Source organism: Mobula hypostoma, chromosome 16 (genome assembly GCF_963921235.1).
Source record: "Mobula hypostoma chromosome 16, sMobHyp1.1, whole genome shotgun sequence".
In the NCBI taxonomy this organism is placed as follows: domain Eukaryota; kingdom Metazoa; phylum Chordata; class Chondrichthyes; order Myliobatiformes; family Myliobatidae; genus Mobula; species Mobula hypostoma.
The window spans coordinates 10,961,054-10,986,037 of NC_086112.1; the positions used below are offsets into that span (position 1 = coordinate 10,961,054).

A 24,984-nucleotide genomic window follows, 5' to 3' on the forward strand; every position below is an offset into this window, starting at 1 on the left:
TGAGACCCTTGGAAGCTGAAACAGGTTCTTGCCTAAAAGCAGGAGTTAACCTATATATAATAGTGCAGTAATTAAACGATTGAACATAGGAGTTCTGGACTGTTGATATAGGGACATGAAATTCGATTTCAGCATGACAGCATGTGAATTTATATTCAAATAATAACTCTGGAATTTAAGTGTTAGTTCCTGAGGAGGTGATCATTATGGCATAGGGTTATTTCATAAATCCATCCTCTTAGTCATTAGTTAGTGTGGCATATATATGACTCTGGATAATGACCTTAAATGCCGAGCAAAGCATTTACCTGGTACAACTGGGGATGGGCGTTAACTTCAATTTTAAGCAGCAAATCCAATAGCCAGCATAAATGCACAGGTCCATGCAGATTATCTTCCTTTGGCACTTGGCCAGCATGTTAGGATTGTAGCTAAACATTTCCAATAAAATCACAAGATGCTGGAGACACTCAGAAGGTCAGGCAGCAGCAGGATTTGATCAATGGTCGTTAACCTGAAATGTCAATTCTATTTGTCGCTCTGCAAGCACTGCCTAATCTGCTGGCACTTCCCAGTATTTTCTGCTTTTATGGACCCCATAAGCCATAGGAACAGAATTAGGCCATTCGGCCCATTGAGACTTCCCCACCATTCTATCGTGGTTGATTTATTTTCCCTCTCAACCCCATTCTCCCTGTACTAGAAACATAGAAAGCCTAGAACACAATACAGGCCCTTCGGCTCACAAAGTTGTGTTGAACTCGTTCTTACTTTAGAAATTACTTAGGGTTACCCCTAGCCCTCCATTTTTCTAAGCTCCATGTACCTATCCAGGAGTCTTTTAAAAGACCCTATCATATCCGCCTTCACCACCATCACTGGCAGCCCATTCCACGCACTCACCACCCTCTGCGTAAAAGACTTACCCCTGACTTCTCCTCTGTACCTACTTCCAAGCAACTTAAAACTGTGTCCTCTCGTGTTAGCCATTCCAGCCTTGGGAAAAAGCCTCTGACTATCCACACAATCAATACCTCTCATCATCTTATACACCTCCATCAGGTCACCTCTCATCCTCCGTCACTCCAAGGAGAAAAGGCTGAGTTCACTCAACCTACTCTCATAAGGCATGCTCCCCAAATCCAGGAAAAATCCTTATAAATCTCCTCTGCACCCTTTCTATAGTTTCCACATCCTTCCTGTAGTGAGGCGACCAGAACTGAGCACAGTACTCCAAATGGGGTCTGACCAGATCTTGTATAGCCGCAACATTACCTCTCAGCTCCTAAACTCAAACCCATGATTGATGAAGGCCAATGCACCGTATGCCTTCTTAATCACAGAGTCAACCTGCACAGCAGTTTTGAGCGTCCTATGGAATCGGAACCTAGGGTCCCTCTGATCCTCCACACTGCCAAGAGTCTTACCATTAATACTATATTCCGCCATCATATTGACCTACGAAAATGAATCACCTCACACCTATCTGAGTTGAACTCCATCTGCCACTTCTCAGCCCAGTTTTGCATCCTATCGATGTCCCGCTGTAACCTCTGACAGCTCTCAACACTATCCACCCACCCTTTGAGTCATCAGCAAATTTAATAACCCATCCCTCCACTTCCTCATCCAGGTCATTTATAACAATCATAAAGAGTAGGGGTCCCAGAACAGATCCCTGAGGCACCCCACTGGTCACTGGCCTCCATGCAGAATATGACCCATCTATAGCCACTCTTTGCCTTCTGTGGGCAAGCCAGTTCTGGATCCACAAAGCAATGTCCCCTTGGATCTCATGCCTCCTTACTTTCATAATAAGCCTTGCATAGGGTACCTTATCAAATGTCTTGCTGAAATCCATGTACACTACATCTACTGATGTACCTTCATCAATGTGTTTATTTAGTCACATTCTCAAAAAAATTCGATCAGGCTCATAAGGCACGACCTGCCTTTGACAAACCCATGCTGACTATTCCTAATCATATTATGCCTCTCCAAATGTTCATAAATCCTGCCTCTCAGGATCTTTTCCATCAACTTACCAACCACTGAAGTAATCTTTGTCACCCTTACTAATCAAGAACCTATCAACCTCTGTTTTAAGTATATCTAATGACTTGGCCTCCACGGAATAGATGCACCTCCATCTGGATAAAGAATTTCTTCTCATCTCTGTTTGAAAGGGACATCTTTGTATTCTGAGACTGTGACCTCTGACCCTAGGCTTAAACACTAATGAAAACATCCTCTCCACATCTATGCTATCTCGGCCATTCAATATTTGGTAGGTTTCTATGAGATCCTAGAATCCTTAGAAACCATAGAAAAACTACAGCACAGATCCTCTCTCATTCTTCTGAACTCCAGCAAGTACAGGTCCAGCTCCATCAAATGCTCCTCAGAAGTTAACCCTTTTACGAAATTCCCATATGCTTCCTCCAAAGCTATGGTGTTTTTCTTAGATATAGTGCCCAAATCTGCTCACAATACTCCAAATGTGGTCTAACCATTGCCTTATAAAGCCTCAGCATTACATCTTTGTTATTTATATTCTAGTCCTCTCAAAATGAATGCTAACATTGCATTTGCCTTCCTTAATACCGACTCAACCTGCAACCTTCCTTACCACTGACTTAACCAATACTGAAAAAAGTGAAAGTTGGCCAGTGTGGTTTCTGGCGCTTGGTTCAGATGAGATTGGAGAATGAACTTTGGCCAAAGGGAAGCCATGTTTCCAGTGTGAATATAAGGCATTAGCACAGAAGGGGATAATTTTGACCCACCTCATCTATGGCCCTTTTTGGAATCTGGAATCCTCTCATCTACTTGATTGCTTAAAGTTGTTATGGCCGGCAGTGGTAGTGGGGATAAGCTCCCACTACTTATTAAATGCTCCCAATGGTGTGCGTCTCAAATAGACTCTGACAACCAAGTCCAGCTCCTGATATTTATGTGCAGCTTAGTTACTAAACCCGGTGGAACCGTCTCTACTGACAGGAGAAGTGGCAAAGGTGGGTTACTGGCACCCTAAAACCGGACGCTTCTGGTCCATGGGGCTCGTCAACCGTGGTTGGCAGCTCATCCTCGAGAAGGAAAACTCTGATCACAAACCTATGCTGCCTTTCGGCTACACTCATTCATGGGGAAGACTTCAGGCGTAAACCCGGGGAAAACAATCTGCACCTGGAGTCCCTAAAGCCATTTTTTGTAACTTCAGAAATTAATTGAAAGAAAATCATGGGAAATCAATATAAATAGGCACACATTTTCACTTTCAGAGAGGCGCATTCATGGTGATGTATGCTGTTCACGTATTTTTACATATAACCTGTAATGAATTATGTAAGCAGCAAAGCCTGTTTAATCAAACAATATATTTACAATATTACCCAAATACTACTGAAATTTGCATTTGGGAGAATACCCCAAGAGGAGCGTCCCCTTTAGTAAATTTTTAAAGTGTTTCATTTTCAAAGGGTAAACAGGACAATCCATCAGCATTCCTGTGATTAGTTATCCTCTTTATTTTGATCTTGTAAGTGTGTCCTCCGAGATACAAAGCCCATCCCCTAATTTGTGTTGCTGCCGTTAGTGGAGCACCCTTCTGTGGATTGAAAATGAACACTAGTGGTTGATGATCAGTAATGAGGGTAACCTCACTTCCATACAAATACTGGTTGAAATGTTTTACACCTCAAACTAGGCTCATAGAAACATAGAAACATAGAAAATAGGTGCAGGAGTAGGCCATTCGACCCTTCGAGCCTGCACCGCTATTCAGTATGATCATGGCTGATCATCCAACTCAGAACCCTGTACCTGCCTTCTCTCCATACCCCCTGATCCCTTTAGCCATAAGGGCCATATCTAACTCCCTCTTAAATATGGCAAATGTACTGGCCTCAACTGTTTCCTGTGGCAGAGAATTCCACAGATTCACCACTCTCTCTGTGAAGAAGTTTTTCCTAATCTCGGTCCTAAAAGGCTTCCCCTTTATCCTCAAACTGTGACCCCTCGTTCTGGACTTCCCCAACATCGGGAACAATCTTCCTGCATCTAGCCTGTCCAATCCCTTTAGGATTTTATACGTTTCAATAAGATCCCCCCTTAATCTTCTAAATTCCAATGAGTATAAGTCTAGCCGATCCAGTCTTTCATCATATGAAAGTCCTGCCATCCCAGGAATAAATCTGGTGAACCTTCTTTGTACTCTCTCTATGGCAAGAATGGCTCTCTGTCAATATATGAGTAATATTTCTCTGCAGTGGTAAGGGAATATGAGGCAAAGGCTCTGGGGTGTTCATCTCTATCACTCATAACGTGTGACATGACTGCACCCATACCATAAGGCGAGGCATCACAGGCAAGCTTCACCAGACGATGTGGTTCTTAATTTGTGTACAGTGTCTGATATCACCATTTCCTTTGCCTTTTGGAAAGCCCCTTCACACTTATTTGTATATTGCCATTTCTTCTTGATCTATAGCAGTGAGTTCAAGGGGGAAGCACAGTAGCCAGGTGTGACAGTAACCTGTTAGAGTAATTGACAAATCCTGAAAAGGACTGTAATTGGCCTTGAGGCCAATTCTTTGCCATATTCTTTGGTCTTGAGGCATTCACCGCTACTTGAATTTTCTCAGCACACATGTGTAATACTTGTGTGTCAATGGTGTGACCACAGTAAGTGATGCTTGGTTTAAAGAATTCACACTTGTCGCATCATGCCCTGAGTCAATAATCTTCTGGTCTCTTTAACACTGTCTTGAGATTTTGAAGATGTTCCTTGTCTTTCCCACCAGTAACAATGATGTCATTCAGGTAACACCAAGAGCCTGGGCAGCTTTACAGCTCCCGGTCCATAGCTTTCTGCCAGCATGCAAGTGCAGATACTATCCAAAAATAAATCTATTATAGAGAGAAAGCCCTTGAAAATGGTTATGGTGAGAAACACTTTGGACTCTTCTTCCATCACCATCTGTAGGTTAGCCTGAGCTGAGTTCACTTTGCTGAAGTGTTTTCCCTTCAGAAAGGTTCCTAAAGTTATCCTCTATCTGGGCAAAATGTATTGATCTACTTTCAGTACTGGGTTGATAGTGATGTTAAAATCTCCAGAGATCCTGACAGACCCATTCTTCTTGGCTACTGGGACTGGAGGCTTTTCCCATGGGCTCCACTAACCTTGGAAAGAATTCCTTCAGCCTCCATGTGATCTAGCTCACTGACTACTTTATCACGGATGGTATAAGGAACCAGTCGGGCTTTGTGAAACTTAGCTGTGGCATTTTCATTTAACACCATTTTCCCCTTGCTATATTTGAGTTTTCCAGTGCTATCCTTGACCATTGCTGTGGCATCATCCAATACCTTTCTTAATTCCCTTTCAGTTGACATTATTCCAGGGAATGTAGCATGCAAGTAGTAGATGGATCTCCAGTCAAGTTGTATTTGCCTCAACCAACCAGGCCCCAAAATGTTGGCTCTTCTGTCTTTACACCATGGTCCTGAAAAATGTTGTCTCATTTTTATTGTGTACTGTACCAGCAGTTATGGTTGAAATGACAACAAAAAGTGACTTGACTTGACTTGACTTGTATACAAGCCCAATGTGACTAGTTGGTTGTTGTATTTCACTGTTACGAATGTCATTCCCACAGGAATTACCTTTTCTCCAGTATAAGTTCTTAGTTGGATATCTGCAGGCTTCAGTTCAGTATCTTTGAAATGCCAGTCAAATTCATTTTACAGAATGACTGAAACAGCTGAGTCAGTGTCCAATTCCATTTCAATTTGCTGTTCACTTCTAGCATAAGCTGGATCACTTGACTATTGCCAGTTTTCAAATTGTGAATCTGAAGGCTATCCAGTCCTGTATCACTCACATCATAATCAGATTTTTCAACAACAGCCTGCAGATTAGTGCTCTATTTGAAACTGCAACTTGACTGTTTGCTATTACTCAAATGTTACTGAAGTTTTAAATGCACAACACCTAAGACAGTCCTACGTTGAGTTCAACGCTGGCTGACAGCTCCTGTAACACTGTTGGTGCTAAACTGCATCAGTCTTTGCTCTTCCTTTGGAGCTATCAGCTGCATGGAGAGGGGGAGCCTGTAGTATGAGTAGAGGCTTGCTCTCCATATGGTACTGCCCTGGCTTGCATATCCCGTATACAGCTAGGATTCAACATCCATGGTAGACCTTGACCAACGGAGAGCCTCATCTTCATCTACTCCCTCTGCTTGGTCCATTCTGTGTATTCCGCAGTTCTGATTTGAACGTTGCTATCTATTGTTTATAATTTATTTTCACGTAGTTCTTTATTCTTTATAATTGTTGAATGTTGTTGTATTTTGGCATGTTGTGCTCTGACCAACTCACCACACCAAATCCTAATACATGTATATGTATATAGTAAATTGGTCCTTGATCCTTTAATCAGCTTCCTCCTGACTTTAAGGCAATATATTTCACTTTCCAATATGCCAAATTTAAATAAGTATTTCTTTTCCAAAAAACCTTCATTCTGTGTCTTCTGACTTCAAACATCTTCACCACTGGAAATGTTTTTCTTCTAACTCTGCCAAAATCATTCACGATTTTTAACAATTCGGTCAATAGCTCCTTTTAATCATCTCAGTTCCCATTTTCCCGATTTTTTGAAGAGCTGAAGTCTTTCTTCCCTGTTATTATTCCAGTCAAGCTTTTCTCCATAAATTTTCCTCATAGTGAAAACATTATCCCCAATGTACAGTATTGGAATTGAGCAAAACTCCAATGGACACATATTCAGTGATTTATAAAGGTTTATCAGAATGTCTTTGCAACTGTATTCTCCTATTAAAGCCAAAGAATCCATATGTTTATTTTTAAACAGCTTTCACCTTTTGTTATGACAAATTCCAGACTTCTCTATTTATACACCCTCTTAAAACTGTGTGGTTAGCATAATCATTTTACACGTTGATAAACTGATTTGGGTTAGATTACTATTGTTTTCTGTGAGGAAATTCTCGATATTCCACTGACCAAATGGGTTTCTTCCGGGTGCTCCGGTTTTCTCCCACATTCCGAGGTCATGTGATTTGCATTTGGGTTAGGGAGTTGTGAGCATGCCACATTAGCACGGGACGTGTAGCAACACTTGTGGGCTGTCTCCAACACATCCTCGGACTGTGTCAGTCATTGATGTAAAATGACACATTTCACTGTATGTTTTGTTGTACATGTGACACTTAAAGTTAGTCTGAAATAATCTTTAAAACTGTCCCATTAGGGTGCATGTTATTTCTCTTTGTACCCTCTGACAAAATATTCTGTGTGCTCAGATTACAAGTGCATCTTTGGCACCTGAAGATTGTTACTATGCCCCTAACTGATTATATTTCTAGATTTTGTATCATGTGATACATACAGGACACACCCCACCAGGTTCAGGAACAGTTATTACCCCTCAACTATCAGGCTTTTGAACCAAAGGGAACAACTTCACACAACTTCACTTGCCCCATCATTGAAATGTTCCCTCAAATTATGGACTCACTTTCAAGGACTCTTCATCTCATGTTCTGATATTTATCACTTATTTATTTATTATTATTATTATTATTTATTTATTTTTGTATTTGCAGTTTGTGCCTTTTGCACTCTGGTTAAATGCCCAAGTTAGAGTGTTCTTTCATTGATTCTATTATTTAATTAAGGATTTATGATGAGTATGCCTGCAAGAAAATGAATCTCAGGGACGTATATGGTGACATACATCTACTTACATAATAAATTTACTTTGAACTTTTGAAATTACATGATGAGTATGAATAGTTTGGGCCCCCTTATCTAAGAAAGGATGTGCTGGCATTGGGGAGAGTCTAGAAGAGGTTCATAGGAATAATTCTGTGAATGTAAGGTTCAACTTATGAGGAACGTTTGATGGCTCTGAATATACACACGATGAAATTTAGAAGAAAGAGGGGATATCTCATTGAAACCTATTGAATATTGACAGGTCTAGATAGAGTGGATGTGGAGAGGATGATTCCTATTGTGGGTGAGCCTGGGACCAGAGGCACAGCCTCAGAATAAAGGGATGTCCAATTAGAACAGAGATAAGAAGGAATTAGCCAGAGGGTAATGAATCTGTGGAATTCATTGCTACAGACAGTTGTGTAGGACAAGTCATCGGGTATAATTAAAGTGGAGCTTGACAGGTTCTTGATTAGTCAAGCCTGCTTGCATTTTCCCTATCTATACCCTTCATAACTTGTATACTGCTATCAAATCTCCTCTCAAATACAATTAAGTTGGTCAGTAAAACTGTTGAAAATCTTTTCTTTGTACTTTTGTCAGTTAAATAAAGGTTCATGTGAATTAACATATCACAGATTTTTGTTTTTATTGCATTGTGAAAAATATCCCAACTTTTCTGGAAATGGGGTTTATAGGTAAACTGCCATGTGAACTTGGGAGTACTTAATTAACTGTCTGCAACTTTTCTGTTAACTTTCAAATCTGACAACCCCTATACTAAATAGATAGGCTGGGATGGTGGTGTAGTTGTGCGGGTAATGCTATCAGAGTGCCAGTAGCAAGAGTCCAATTCCTGTCGCTGTACGTAAGGAGTTTTTACGTTCTCCCTGTGATTGCGTGGGAGTCCTCCACGTGCTCTATTTTCCACCTACATTCCAAAGACGTACGGGTTAGTAGGTTACCTGATTTATTTATTTGTTTGCAAACAACAGGAATTCTGCAGATGCTGGAAATTCAAGCAACACACATCAAAGTTGCTGGTGAACGCAGCAGACGAAGGGTCTCGGCCTGAAAGGTTGACTGTACATCTTCCTAGAGATGCTGCCTGGCTTGCTGAATTATTGATTTGATCTGCGTTTTTGTATCAGTTTTTGTTGAATGAAGCAAACTGAAACAGATTAATACGTCATTTAATTCCAGTATAGCATATCAGGGTGAAGGTCGACTGCACCTCTTCCTACAGATGCTGCCTGGCCTGCTGCGTTCACCAGCAACTTTGATGTGTGTTGCTTATTTATTTGTTTATTGAGATACAGTGCAGAATAACCCTTTCTGGCACTTCTGGCCATGCCAGCCAGCAATCCCCCAATTTAACCCTAGACAAATCACATGACAGTTTACAATAACCAACTAGCCTACCAGCTGGTATGTCTTTGGACCGTGGGAGGAAACCCACGCCGTCATGGGGAGAATGTACAAACCCCTTACAGGCAGAACGGGAATTGAACCCTGGTCACCTGAACTGTAAAGCGTTGGCTAACCACTATGCTACCATGTCACCCATGGTTGCAAGGGTGTAATTGAGCAGAGTGAGTTCATTGGGCCAGAAGGGCCTTTAACCTCACTGTATCTCTAAATAAATGAAATGAAATAAAAGCAGAATGCAAGATGTTCCCGAAAACAAGAACCAGCAAGATTATTTCTTTTTTATTAAATCACAATTTTCACCGCAATCCCTCTCTCTTGAAAAGCATATAATTGGTCTTGCTTCAGTGGCATTTCATGGCAGCTCATTTCATATATCTGCTCATTTTGTTTGTAAATGTTCCACTTTCCTTCTTCACCCTGATATTTGTCATTTTGTTCAGTTCCTGTTATAACCTTTAATAATCGTTTGTCAGGAAAGGTTGAGCGAGCCAGGGCTTTTCTCTCTCTGGAGCAAAGCAAGATGAGATGAGAGATAAATTGATAGGGATGTACAAGAGGTATAGATTAAGTAGCTAGCCAGAGACTTTTCCCAGGGTTGGAAATGGCGAATAAATGGACACATAATTGATTGGAGGGAAGTATAGGGGGCATGTCAAAGATATGTTCTTTACACAGAAGTGGTGGGTGCATGGAACACCCTACCAAGGGTAGTGGTAGTGGCAAATAAATTAGGGACATTTCAGAAATGCTTAAATAGGCACATGGATGAAAGAAAAAATGGAGGGCGATGTAGGAGAGAACAATTAGATTGATCTTAGAGTAAGTTAAAATGTCAGCACAGCATCGTGGGATGAAGGGCCAGTACTGCACTGTAATGTTCTCTGTTCTGTGTTCTAGTACTCTGATTATTTAACTCAATTTGTTCTCCAGTTTTGTTCTACTAAGCATTTTGTTTTTAACACACCAATATCGAGATAAATTTCTTAAATAATGAGGAGAATTTTATCTATCCATCTTTCATCGTGAATGGGGCGACCGATTAATGAAAACTCTAACTTGAAGTTCAAGTTTAAAAATTGTCATTCAACCATACATGAATACCCATGAATACAGTCAAATGAAATCATGTTTCTCTAGGGCCAAGGTGCAAAACACAGTATGAACAGCCATTCACAGCGTAATAGAGCACATATCAAATAGCAGTAAAATACAGTCACACACAGAGAAAAATATTCCAAGTCCCTCAGTCCTTGAATGCTGCAGCAGTCAGCAGTCGAACTTGTAGGATGTAGTCCCTCTGGACAATATTGGATTGGTCTTTAATTTGACAGTGTAAAGAGTTGCTTAGATTTGGCCCAGTTTGGATATTTTAGAGTTATACAGAGAGACACAAAGCATAAAAACTTATTGGTTTCATGGACCATTCAGAAATCTGATCACGAAGGAGAAAAAGTTGTTTCTAAGTTGTTGAGTGTGGGCCTTCAGACTCCTGTACCTCCTTTCCGATGGTAGCAAGAAGAAGAGGGCATTCTCAATAATAAGCAGATTTTTATCACTTTATCATGGACTGTGGGAATTGAATGATTTTTGTTCATTAACAGAAGCAAGCAGCAACGTGGCTCATTGACTCAATTTTGAGCAGAACTGTTATAATTGTAGCTGTCATGTTTACTAACACAAGAATATGTACAGTGATAACTAGATATATTGAAAATATTACATGTTAACAATCCATCTGAACCTACTTCGTTTCAAAAGGCCTGCATGTTATTAGGAAATTGAATCAAAGATCAAAGTACATTTATTACCAAAGTATAGTATGTACAGTATAGGATTCTACCCAATCATTTACATCAGGGTAACGCCCTCCCAATCATTGAGCACATCTACATGAAACACTTCTAGGAAAGCAGGATCCATCTTCAGAGAACCCCACACCCACGTCATGCTCTCTTCTCACTGCTGCCATCAGGTAGAAGGTACAAGAGCCTCAGGACTCACACCACCAGGTTCAAGAATAGTTACTATCCCTCATCCATCAGGCTTTTGAATAAAAGGGGATAACTACACTCACTTGCCCCATCACTGAAGTGTTCCCATAACCAATGATCTCACTTTAGGGACTCTTTATCACATTATCTCACGTTCTTATTATTTGTTGCTATTTATTTATACTTGCATTTGCAGTTTGTTGTCTTCTGCACCCTGGTTAATTTATCATTGACCCTGTTGTAGTTACTATTTTATAGATTTGCTGAGTATACCCACAAGAAAATGAATCTCAGAGTTGTATATGGTGACATATATGTACATTAATATAAAACTTACTTTGAACATTTTGTACACTTTGAGATTTGTCTCCTTACAGGCGGCAATAAAACAAAAAAAAATGGAACTCTTTAAAAAACATCAAACATCCAACATGCAATAAAAAGAACAAATTGTGCAAACAATCGATGTAAGGAAAATAACATTCAGAATTAAAGGTCACCAAAGTGAGTTCACAGCCACGAAGCCAGTCATCACTGCAGCCTCTCCAGGAGCCTGTTAGTTGCAGGCTACACCCTTAGTTCAGCCCAATCTGCACCCTTAGTTCAGCCCAATCTAGACTAAATACATTTTAGCTCATTTGCTAAAATGCTCTGTGTGAAAATACACATAGTGAAACCAAGTCCAACATATTGTAAGAACTTGTCTCCTGTTTGTCCAAAAGTCCAAAATTCATATTTTCATTGGAGAAGAATATTTTCCTTGGAATGCAAAAAAAGGCATATTTGCCTTTTTCTATAAGTTTGTATTTCACAAATAAATATGCATTTGATTTAAGTTTTTAATTTTGTGGTGTGTTATCTGTATTCATGGATATTGTTGTTCTCTGCTAGTTTTGTATGGAATGAAGCTATTTCATTGAAGGTGGAGTAATATCCTAAATATTTGACTAAAATACTTATACGAGCAAGCCCCTCAAATTATCTTTATGTATCGTTGTCTTTGGTCAAAGGAACAGTAAGTGCTGGAAGCAAGAAAGCTGTTGCGCATTAAAATTACTTATCAATAGAAATCAAAGTTTATATAACATGACCTCAAGAAATCAGTCGATTTTCTTCCATATCATTTTATGTGGATTGATTGAAAAGTGTGCAGGCTTTTCATGATAATTACTGTGAATATCATGAAGTCTGCCCAGTGTTGGCATGTTATCTGAAACTTTGACAAACCACTATAGATACACAGTGAGGAGCATCCTGACTGATTGTATCATGGCCTGGTATGGAAAAACCTACAGAAAGCAGCGGATACAGCCAAACCCTTCACAGAAAAAGCCCTCTCTGCCAAGGCTCACACCATCTAGGCCATGCTCTCTTCTCGCTACTACCACTGGGCAGCAGGTATGGGAGCCTTAGGCCCCACACCAGCAGATTCAGGAACAGTTATTACCCTTCAACCATCAGGGTCCTGAACCAGCGTAGAAAACTTCGCTCACCTCAACACTGAACTGATACCATAACATATGGACTCACTTCCAAAGAATCATTATTATTTATTATTATTATTATTATTTGTTTTTTGTTGTATTTACACAGTTTCTCTTCTTTTGCACAGTGCTTGTTTATTCATCTGTGTTTATGTGTAGTTCTTCATCGATTCTATTGTGTTTATTTGTACCTAATGTGAATGCCACAAAAAATGAACCTTAGGGTAGTATATGGTGACATATACAGTAAGTACTTTGATGATAAATTTACTTTGAACTTTGAAATAAAATTAGACCCCACTGCTCAAAATAAACCAGGAAAAGCATTGTGGCTTCTAAATTATCTGTATGGTAGAGTGGTTTGCCACAAGAAGAACTTGAAGAACTTTGGGGACAAATATGGTTTACACTGTTAAGAACTTATGGAGTGAACATTGGAGTGATTAACTTATCACTTAAATAATTAAAGATTGAATTATTGAAATTGCGAAAACAAATTTGGCAGCAAAATAGGCCATTTTAAGTAAAATATTGCAAAGGACTTGCATTTAAAGTGAGAGTGGGGATTTTCAGAGGAGATGTGAGAGACAAGTTTTTTACACAGAAAGTGTCGGATGTCTGGAATGCACTGCCTGGAGTGGTGGCACAGGCAGATACAGTAGAGACTTTTAAGAGATGTTTATACAGGAACATGAATGGGAGGGAAATGGAAGGATATGGACATTGTGTAGGCAGAAGAGATAAGTTTAGTTGGTCATTTGATTACTAATTTATTTGGTTCAGCACAACATTGTTAGCCAGAGGGCTTTATCCTGAGCTGTACTGTTCTATGTTCTAGAACAGTTTAGCAGGTTAAAAAATGTACATCATATGAGATTCATTATAACAATTAGTAAAGACTTATTCAGCATTTTGTTTTTTGTGAAAGATAAAATTGCCCCAACTGAATGCTTTCTATTCTTTATCCACACAGATATAAACGAGTGTGAGTTTGAGCCGTGTAGAAATGGCGGGATTTGCACTGACCTCATTGCAAACTATTCCTGTGAATGTCCAGGAGAATTCATGGGCCGAAATTGCCAGTACAGTAAGTCATGTGTTTTATTAATGATTAAAATTACCGAGCGGCTAGAAATAATGGTACACCGTCATTTAATATCTCTCCCTGCATGCAAGTTACCTGTGCTATATAAAGCTGATCAAGAACCTCAAGAGTTATAAGGGAAGATGATAGGGTAACTGGATCAAGTAGTACAACATGGAAACCTAGATTTAGAGAGAGGAATTTTATTTGTTTATTTAGAGATACAGTGTGGAAGATAAATTTCAGAGTTGTATATGGATACATGTTTTGGTAATAAATGAACCTTGAACAGGCCCCTTCTGGCCCAACAATCACTGTCACCCAGAAAGCCACCAGCCTAATCACAGGACAAGTTACATTGACTAATTACCCTGCTAACCGGGACGTCTTCGGACGGTGGGAGGAAACCAGAGCTCTGGAGAGAACCTACATGCTAACGGTAAGGACGTACAAACTCCCTTCCAGACGGTGCTGGAATTGAACTCTGAACTCCGACACCCCGAGCTCTAATAGTGTCGCACTAACCACTAGGGGATCATCACGCTCTCTCTAGGAAGGGAAATAGACAATAGACAATAGACAATAGGTGCAGAAGTAGACCATTTTGCCCTTCGAGCCTGCACTGCCATTCTGAGATCATGGCTGATCATCTACTATCAATACCCGGTTCCTGCCTTGTCCCCATAACCCTTGATTCCCCTATCCATAAGATACCTATCTAGCTCCTTCTTGAAAGCATCCAGAGAATTGGCCTCCACTGCCTTCTGAGGCAGCGCGTTCCACACCTCCACAACTCTCTGGGAGAAGAAGTTCCTCCTCAACTCTGTCCTAAATGACCTATCCCTTATTCTTAAACCATGCCCTCTGGTACTGGACTCTCCCAGCATCTGGAACATATTTCCTGCCTCTGTCTTGTCCAATCCCTTAATAATCTTATATGTCTCAATCAGATCCCCCCTCAATCTCCTTAATTCCAGCATGTACAAGCCCAGTCTCTCTAACCTCTCGCCGTAAGACAGTCCGGACATCCCAGGAATTAACCTAGTGAACCTACGCTGCACCTCCTCCACAGCCAGGATGTCCTTCCTTAACCCTGGAGACCAAAACTGCACACAGTACTCCAGGTGTGGTCTCACCAGGGCCCTGTACAAATGCAAAAGGATTTCCTTGCTCTTGTACTCAATTCCCTTTGCAATAATGGCCAACATTCCATTAGCTTTCTTTACTGCCTGCTGCACTTGCTCATTCACCTTCAGAGACTGATGAACAAGTACTCCTAGATCTCTTTGTATTTCTCCCTTACCTAACTCCACACCGTTCAGATGATAATCTGCCTTCCTGTTCTTGCTCCCAAAGTGAATAACCTCACACTTATTCACATTAAACACCATTTGCCAAGTTTCTGCCCACTCACCCAGCCTATCTAAGTCACTTTGAATTCTCCTAACATCCTCATCACATGTCACACTGCCACCCAGCTTAGTATCATCAGCAAACTTGCTGATGTTATTCACAACGCCTTCCTCTAAATCATTGATGTAAATCGTAAACAGCTGTGGTCCCAATACCAAGCCCTGTGGCACCCCACTAATCACCACCTGCCATTCGGAGAAACACCCATTCACTGCTACCCTTTGCTTTCTATCTGCCAACCAGTTTTCTATCCATGTCAATATCCTCCCCCCAATGCCATGAGCTCTGATTTTACCCACCGATCTCCTATGTGGTACCTTATCGAATGCCTTCTGAAAGTCAAGGTACACCACATCTACGGGATCTCCCGAGTCTATCTTCCTGGTTACATCCTCGAAAAACTCCAGTAGATTAGTTAGGCATGATTTGCCCTTGGTAAATCCATGCTGGCTCGGCCCAATCCTATCACTGCTGTCAAGATATGCCGCTATTTCATCTTTAATAATGGGCTCTAGCATCTTCCCCACTACTGATGTTAGGCTAACAGGGCGATAGTTCTCTGTTTTCTCCCTCCCTCCTTTCTTAAAAAATGGGATAACATTAGCCATTCGCCAATCCTCAGGAACTGATCCTGAATCTAAGGAACATTGGAAAATGATCACCAATGCATCCGCAATTTCCAGAGCCACCTCCTTTAGTACCCTAGGATGCAGACCATCTGGACCTGGGAACTTGTTAGCCTTCAATCCCATCAGTCTACTCATCACCGTTTCCTTCCTAATGTCAATCTGTTTCAGTTCCTCTGTTACCCTGGGAGATTGCTTGTGTCTTCCGTAGTGAAGACAGATCCAAAGTACTTATTAAATTCGTCTGCCATTTCTCTGATTCCAATAACAATTTCTCCCAATTCATTCTTCAAGGGCCAACATTGTTCTTAATTATCTTCCTTCTCTTCACATACCTAAAAAAAACTTTTGCTATCCTCCTTTATATTCCTAGCTAGCTTGCGTTCAAACCTCATTTTTTCTCCCCGTATTGCCTTTTTAGTTAAGTTCTGTTGCTCCTTAAGAATTTCCCAATCATCCGGAAATAGAAGTGATGGATGAAGAATCAACTTTATTTACCATATACCTCTACATGTATTAGGAATTTACAGTTGGTGTGTTGGTGCGACATGCAACTAAATAAACATTTAACAGTAATAATGTGCAGAAGTATGTATATACCAGCATGTATTTTCAATGTAAACAGCATTATAAAAAGTGAAGTGGGAGTGTTGGGTTAATTTGGTAAATTGGTTTATTATTGTCTCATGTACTGGTCTGGCATACCATTCGTACAGATCAAATAATTACAGCAATGCACTGAGGTAGCACATAGTTCAAAATTCAAAGTAAATTTATCATCAAGGTACATATCTGTCACCATATACAACCCTGAGATTCATTTTCTAGCGGTCAGACTCTATAAGTACAATAGTCATAATAGGGTCAACAAAGGATGGCACCAACAAGGTAGACAATCAGTGTGCAAAAGACAACAATCTGCGCAAATACAAAAAGAATGAAAGCAATGAAATAATAATAATCAATCAATAAATAAGCGATAAATCCAAAGAACATGATATGATGAGTCCTTGAAAGTGAGTCTATAGTTTGTGGGTACAGTTCAGTGATGGGGCAAGTGAAGTTATCCCTTCTGGTTTAAAAGCTTGGTGGTTCAAGGGTGAGAAGTGTTCCTAAACTTTATGGTGTAGTGTCTGAGGCTCTTATACCTGCTTCCTGAAGGCAGCAGTAAGAAGGGAGTATGGCCTGGACGGTGATAGTCCTCAGAAGTTTGAAGAAATTTGATATAAGACCATAAGATATAGGAACAGAAGTAGACTATTCAGCCCATTGAGTCTGCTCCACCATTCAATCATGGGCTGATTTATTAATTATTTATTAATTATTAACCCCCCCCCCCCCGGGATTAATAAAGTATGACTATGATTCAGTTCTTCCAGTCATCCCCACTCCCCTGCCTTCTCCCCATACCCTTTGATGACCTGGCTAATCAAGAACCTATCTATCTCTGCCTTAAATGCACCCAATTTCTTGGCCTCCGTAGCTGCTCGTGACAACAAATTGCACCCGAGACTCCAAATGTGGTCTCACGAGTACCTTATAGAGCCTCAACATCATATCCTGCTCTTATGTTCTATACCTCTAGAATTGAATGCCAACATTGCATTCAGTGCCTTCACCACCAACTCAACCTGGAGGTTAACCTTTAGGGTAACTTGAACAAGGATTCCCAAGTCCCTTTGCATCTCTGCATTTTGAATTCTCTGCCCATCTAAATAATAGTCTGCCCGTTTATTTCTTCAACCAAAGTGCATGACCATACACTGTCCAACATTGGACTCACTTGCCACTTCTTTGCCCATTCCCCTAAACTATCTAAGTCTCTCTGCTTCCTCAACACTACCCGCCCCTCCACCTATCTTTGTATCATTGGTAAACTTAGCCACAAATCCATTAATCCCATAATCCAAATCATTGATATACATCATAAAAAGCAGTGGTCCCAACACCGAACCCTGTGGAACTCCACTGGTAACTGGCAGCCAGCCAGAATAGTTTCACTTTGTTCCCAGTCTCTGTTTTCTGCCAATGTTCCACCCACGCAACTTCCCTGCTCTTATCTTGCTAAGTAGCCTCATGTGCAGCACCTTGGCAAAAGCCTTCTGAAAATCCAAGTACACCACATCTACTGCATCTGCTTTGTCTACCCTGCTTGTAATTTCCTCAAAAAATTGCAGTAGGTTAGTCAGGTGGGATTTTTCTTTCTGGAAACCATGCTGGCTTTCCCCTATCTTGTCATGTGCCCGCAGAGGCACTCCGTAATCTCGTCCCTAACAATCGATTCCAACAACTTCCCAACCACCGACGTCAGGCTAACAGGTCTATAGGTTCCTTTTTGCTGTCTCCTACCCTTCTTAAATAGCGGAGTAACATTTGCGATTTTCCAGTCATCCAGTACAATGCCAGAATCTATTGATTCTTGAAAGATCATGAGTAATGCTTTTGCAGTCTCTCCAGCTATTTTCTTCAGAACCCAAGGGTGCATTCCATCAGGTCCAGGAGATTTATCCACCGTCAGACGATTAAGCTTCCTGAGCACCTTCTCAGTTATAATTTTCACTGCATATGCTTCACTTCCCTGACACTCTTGAATGTCTGGTATACGGCAGTTGTCTTCCACTGTGAAAACTGATGCAAAATACACTTTCAGCTCCTCTACTGTCTCTGCGTCTCTCATTACAATATTTCCAGCATCATTTTCTATTGGTCCTATATCTACCCTGAATTTTCTTTTACCCTTCATATACTTCAAAAAGCTTTTAGCATTACCCCTCAACCATCAGGATCTTGAACCAGAGGGGATTGTTTCACTCAATTTCACTTGCCCCATCACTGAACTATTCCCACAAACTTTGGACTCACTTTCAAGGACCCTTCATTTCACGTTCTTGATATTTATAGATTATTTATTATTGTTATAATTCATACTATTATTATTTTTGTATTTGCACTGTTTGTTTATTTTCCACCTTGGTTGTTTGTCTGTCCTGCTGGTGTGATATTTTATTGTGTTTCTTGTATTTACTGTGAATCCCCAAATGAATCTCAGGGTAGTATTTTGATAGTAGATTTACTTTGAACTTTGCAAGTGGTGATGTTCGCTTCTTGTTTATTACTTTACTGGTGGACTTGATAGCTCTTATAAACATTTCTTTCTTAGTAACTGACTTGATCACACCAACAGCCGCCATATATGTCATATCATGGAGATCAAAGTGACCAAGAGGACTCTACAGGTCATATTCTCAGTATTATTTATTGCCCAGTGTGTCTTCTTTTACACATTGATGTTTTTGTCAGTCTTTGTGTGTATTTTTCATTGACTCTACTGTATTTCTCTATTCTACTGTAAACACCTGCAAGAAAATGATTCTCAAGGTAGTATCTGTTGACATATACAAACTTTGATAATAAATATCCTTTGAACGTTGAACTTTGTACATGTCCTGGTTCTGAATTTCTGCTGTGTTCCACAAATTATTATCATTGGAACTCAAATGCACTACAACTGTCAGTAAGGCTGGTCTTGATTATCAACATGGATCAACAGTGAAGATGAATTTTTTTGCACCAGATTATCACTTAGTAGCCATCCTCTCTAAGCATCCACAACCATCTCTGCATTCGAGAAGAAATAAAACCTGGGATCAGTCTCATCATTTGGTATCTATTCAATATATGTATACTGCAATTGATTTACTTACTTATTTATTATTATTATTTTATTTTGTTTTTTCTTCTTCTATATTATGTATTGCATTGAACTGCTGCTGCTAAGTTAACAAATTTCATGACACATGCTGATGATAACAAACCTGATTCTGATTCTGGTAGGGAAACAGGTTCTTTTCCTGCCATTGTCTGTCAGTAGTTTGTACATTCTCCCTGTGACCATGTTCCCTCCCACATCCCAAAGGAGTGTGAGTTAAGGCTAGGGTTAGAAAGTTGCAAGCATGCAATGTTGGCGCCGGTAACACGGCGACATTGACAGGCTTCCCCTGGGATGTCCTTGGACTGTGTTTGTTGTTGATGCAAAATGATGCATTTCACTGTGTTTCAATTCTCCAATGACCTGTGAGAAAGCAAGCCTTTAATTCTCTATCTTCAAAGGCAGCTCAAACATACACAAGCTACATCAGCCGCCTTGGGGCACTCAATTAAGTAAAAATGCTATCCACGGCATGTTTGCAAAAGGTTCAAAGTTCAAAGTAAAATTATTATCAATGTATATATATGTCACCACATACAACCCTGAGATTCATTGTCTTGCAGGCATTCCTAGTAGAGCAGAGAAATACAAGTGTTGCTCCTCATATACCGTCTAGGTAGTTTCCAGCCCCTTGGTATGAACATAGAATTCTCCAACTTCCGGTAATTCCTTCCCCCTCCCTTCCTCTATCCCTATTTCACTCTGCCCCCTCCCCCAGCTGCCTATCTCCTCCCTCATGGTTCCGCCTCCTTCTACTACGCATTGTGTTTTCCCCTATTCCTTCTACACCTTTCCTGCCTATCACCTCCCTGCTTCCTCTCCCCGACCCCTTTATCTTTCCCCCTACTGGTTTTTCACCTGAAACCTACCAGCCTTCTCCTTCCCACCCTCACCCCACTTTCTTTATAGGGCCTCTGCCCCTTCCCTCTTCAGTCCTGACGAAGGGTTCCGGCCCGAAACGTCGACCGATCTTTTCCACGGATGCTGCCCGACCTGCTGAGTTCCTCCAGCGTGTTGTGAGTGTTGCTTTGACCCCAGTATCTGCAGAGTATTTTGTGTTGACAATGTGTAAATACAAAAGACCAACAAATAAATAAACAAGCAGACAAATAAATAAGTAATACTGAGAACATGAGTTGTAGAGACTTTAAAAGTGAGTCCATAGGATGTGGAACCAATTCAAAGTTTATTATCAAAGTACATATGTGTCACCATATATAACCCTGAGATTCATTTTCTTGCGGGCATACTCAAGAAATCAATAATAGAATAATAACCATAATAGAATCAATGAAAGACTGCACCAACTTGGGCATCAACCAGTGAGCAAATGATAACAAACTGTCCAAATATACAAGGAAAAATATAATAATAAAAATAAATAAATTAGCAATAAATAGGGAGAAAATGAGATGAAGAGTCCTTGAAGGTGAGTCCATAGGTTGTGGGAATATTTCAATGATGGGACAAGTAAAGTTGAGTGAAGTTATCCACTTTGGTTCAAGAGCCTGATGGTTGAGGGGTAATAATGTTGAGATGGTTGTATGTTAGGGTAATAATAGAAATCATTAATTCTAGTTATCCACACTGCAAAGTTCAAAGTAAAATTGATTATCAGAGTACATACATGTCACCACATACAACCCTGAGACTTTTTTCCTGTGGGCATACTTAGCCAATCTACAGAACAGTAACTGTAAACATCAGGAACTGTAAGCTGTAAACAAACTGTGCAAATGGAGATATCAATAAATAACAATAAATAATGAGCAGGAAATACTAATATAACAGAATCCTTAAATGAGTGTAGCTATCTCCTTTTATTCAAGAGCCTGATGGTTAAGGGATAGTAACTGTGGTGTGAGTCCTGAGGCTATAGTATCGTCTACCTGATGGCAGCAGCGAGGAAAGAACATGGGTGGGTGGTGAGGATCTTTGATGATGGACGCTGCTTTTCTACGGCATATTTCATGTAAATGTGCTCAGTGGTTGGAGGGGTCACACTTGTTCCGTAGCCTGAAGGGTAGTAACTGTTCTTGAATCCGGAGGTGTGGGACTTTATGCTCCTGTACTTGCTGCCTGTGGGTAGAAGTGAGGAGAGAGCTTGGCCTGAATGGTGAGGGTCCTTGTTCATGGATGCCGATTTCCTGGTGGAATTATTTGTGTCAGGTAACCTCCCTGTAATAGAAGATCACGTTGAAGGTGCAGAAAGATTAAGCACTGAAGTGCGGGAGTGGCTCGGAATCCTCTTTCACACTTACTAATCTGGTGGCTCTGCAGAAGTGTCAGAATGTCAAGCTGTGTTGGAGTTTCAAATCAGTGACCATTTTGCAGCTTAACCATCTGGTATGTGGTGCAAAGTTTCTTTAAGTTAATCATTTGACAATGCTAGTACCATTAAAATATTTCTTTGAATGCTTCATGAGATACTGTGGCATTAAACATATATTAATTCTTCATTCATTCTAGTTAGCCCACACCCTAATCTATTACTGTGGTGTGTGGCCAAGTGGTTAAGGTGTTGGACTAGCGATCTGAAGGTCGTGAGGTTGAGCCACAGCCGAGGCAGCGTGTTGTGTCCTTGAGCAAGGCACTTAACCACACACTGCTCCAGTCCACCCAACTGAAAATGGGTACCGGCAAAAATGCTGGGGGTTAACCTCGTGATAGATTGGCGTCCCATCTGGAGGGAAGTCTCGTAATCTCAATCGGCACTGGCCTGATGAGCCTAATGAGCCTATAAGGCTCAGGACAGACTTTAACTTTTAATCTATTACTTCACTTTAGCCACTTTAAACTACTTTTGATAGTGCCGTTTACATTGTAAATAATGGACAATCCGACCTGGACTGACAACACCACTTCACTGGTCAAGAAGGCACAGCAGTGGCTACACTTTCTGAGGAGACTGAGGTGTGCAAGTCTCCCCAGCCCCATTCTAACAACTCTCTACATGAGCACCATGGAGAGTGTCCTGTCCGACTGTGTCGTTGTGTGGTACGGAAGCTGCAAGGCATCAGACTGCAAGACCCTACAGGGGGTTGTAAATACTGCCAAGAGGATCACCGGGCTCCCCCAACCCCCTATTTGTGACATTTACCAGGAGCGTTGTATACGAAGGACCCGAAGCATTGCTGAGGATCCCTACCACCCCCCACGCCCCCCCCCCCCACAATCTCTTTGACCCACTACCATCAGGAAGAAGGTACAGGAGCATCAGGACTAGGACTGCCAGACTGGGTAACAGCTTCTTCCCTCAGACTGTGAGACTAATGAATACCCTGCCACCACCGAGGTCTCTCACTAGGACAGTGAGAGATGTTTACCCACCTGTGCATTTCACATACATTTTATATGATACTTTATTAACTTATTTGTGCTAATATTTTGTTTTATGTGCCGTGTGTGATACATGTATTATGGGTGCATCGTGGTCTGGAGGAACATTGTTTCATTAAATTTGTACAGTCAGATGACAATAAACTTGAAGTGGAACTTGAACTGCTATTTATGCTCATTTTATTCCATGTCTGTATTTCTAACATTATTTTATATAAATCTCTATTCTTTATATTATTGAATTTTTTTTAGCTGTAAGATGCACCAACACACCACAGCAAATTCCTAATACATGTAAATATATGTGGTGAATAAAGTTGATCCTTGATCCTAGATTCTCGAAATCACCCTGTGTCTAACAGTGAAGCTGAAAAGTTTGTACATACAGTATTTTGAAGGAAGTTTTAAAGAAGCAAAGTTGTTCCAGTTTCACAATGATTCAACGTTTGGCTGACTTCTGACGTACAAAATAGCATAATGACACATTCTACTATATATCTCATCCCTGATGTGTCAGAGTCTTCAAACAGGATTAACGTTTGGTCTGGCTTAGCTCGAGGAAAAAATGGAGAGGTTTTAGTTAAAGCAAACACCAGGTGAGAAGAAACAAAATGAAGCCATTCAGACGAATGAAAAATTGAGACACCACCGTTACTGATGCATCACCTTCTGGTATGGCGGGGGTGGGGAGGTGAGTTCTGCGGCACAGGATCAAAGTGAGCTGCAGAGAGTCATAAAATTCCTCAGCTCCATCATGGGTACTAGCCTCTGTAGTATCCAAGATATCATCAAGGAATGGTGCCTCAGAAAAGCAGCTTCCATCATCAAGGACCCCCACCAGCCAGGACATGCCCTCTTCTCATTGTTACCATCAAGAAGGAGGTACAGAAGCCTGAAGGCACACACTCAGTGATTCAGGAACAACTTCTTCCCCTCTGCCATCTGATTTCTAAATTGACATTGACTCCATGAACACTACCTCACTACTTTATTTTAAACTTCTGTTTTTGCACTATTTATCTTAATTTAACTATTTAATATCCATATATCCTTACTGTAATCCAGTTTTTAAAATACTTATCATGCACTGCTTTGTACTGCTGCTGAAAAATTAACAAATTTCATGATATATGTTGGTGATATTTAGGGAATGCTCACAAAATGCTGGAGGAACACAGCAGGCCAGGCTACATCTATGGAAAAGGGTAAACAGTTGATGTTTTGGGCCAAGACCCTGCATCAGGACCTCCAGTATTTTGTGTGTATTACTTAGATTTCCAGCAGATGCAGATTTTCTCTTGCCGGTGATATTAAACCTGATTCTCATTCTGACTGTCAAGACAGATGAACAAGTATGAGATAGCAATATTTTGAATAAATTGCAGGAAAGGTCAGAAATGTTTGAGTTTAAGTTGAATAATGTTTGTAGCAGGAGCCATTTCTGAACATGTTGAAGAAATATGTAATGACAGATGTAGGTATTCCAGAATCACCATGGCTATTGAAGACATGTGTTCAGCTATTTTAGTCAAGATGTCACACCTTCTTCAGATCAAATATTAATCACAGAAATGATCGAAGAATGAAGAATTGCCAGATGCTAGAGACCTGCAATAAAAATTATTTTTAATCAGAAGAAGGAAATGATGGAGAAGAGGAAGAGGTGGAGAGAACAAAGAAAACACATGAAGACCAAGAGAGTTAAAGACACAAGGGACAGTAGTGTTAGCTGAAAAATGGTGAGGAAGGCTCATGAAGGCATGATGCCTTACAGCACCAGCATTTGCAATCAGAGTTATCAGACCTCTTTTACAATAAGATAGACTCTTGATCCTACAGCTTACCTTGTTATGATCCAGCACTTTAGCTTTTACCTACAATGCGCTCAATCAGTAGCTGCTACACTTTACTCTGCACTGTTATATTTTTTGCCTTATTATAGCTCAATACTCCGTGCAATGATTTGATCTGTATGAACAGTATGCAAGACAAACTTTGCACTGTATCTAGGTACATGTGACAATAATAATCCAATCATCCTAATCATTATGTGCCTTGTCGCATGCCATAGACGATCATGGTCTTTCACCATGATTGTTCTTGGCAAATTTTTCTACAGAAGTGGTTTGCCATTGCCTTCTTCTCTGTAGTGTCTTTACAAGAT

The 24,984-nt window shown here is 40.5% G+C and overlaps 1 protein-coding gene across 3 annotated transcripts in view; it reads left to right on the forward strand.

The window, feature by feature from the left end:
* Positions 1-24,984, forward strand: part of LOC134357219 (EGF-like repeat and discoidin I-like domain-containing protein 3) — a 294,825-nt gene that overhangs the window by 110,947 nt on the left and 158,894 nt on the right. For all 3 annotated transcript variants that reach the window (XM_063068512.1, XM_063068511.1, XM_063068510.1), the window contains one exon: positions 13,623-13,736. In XM_063068512.1, coding sequence (XP_062924582.1) covers positions 13,623-13,736 — 114 coding nt within the window. The remainder of the gene's footprint in view (positions 1-13,622; positions 13,737-24,984) is intronic.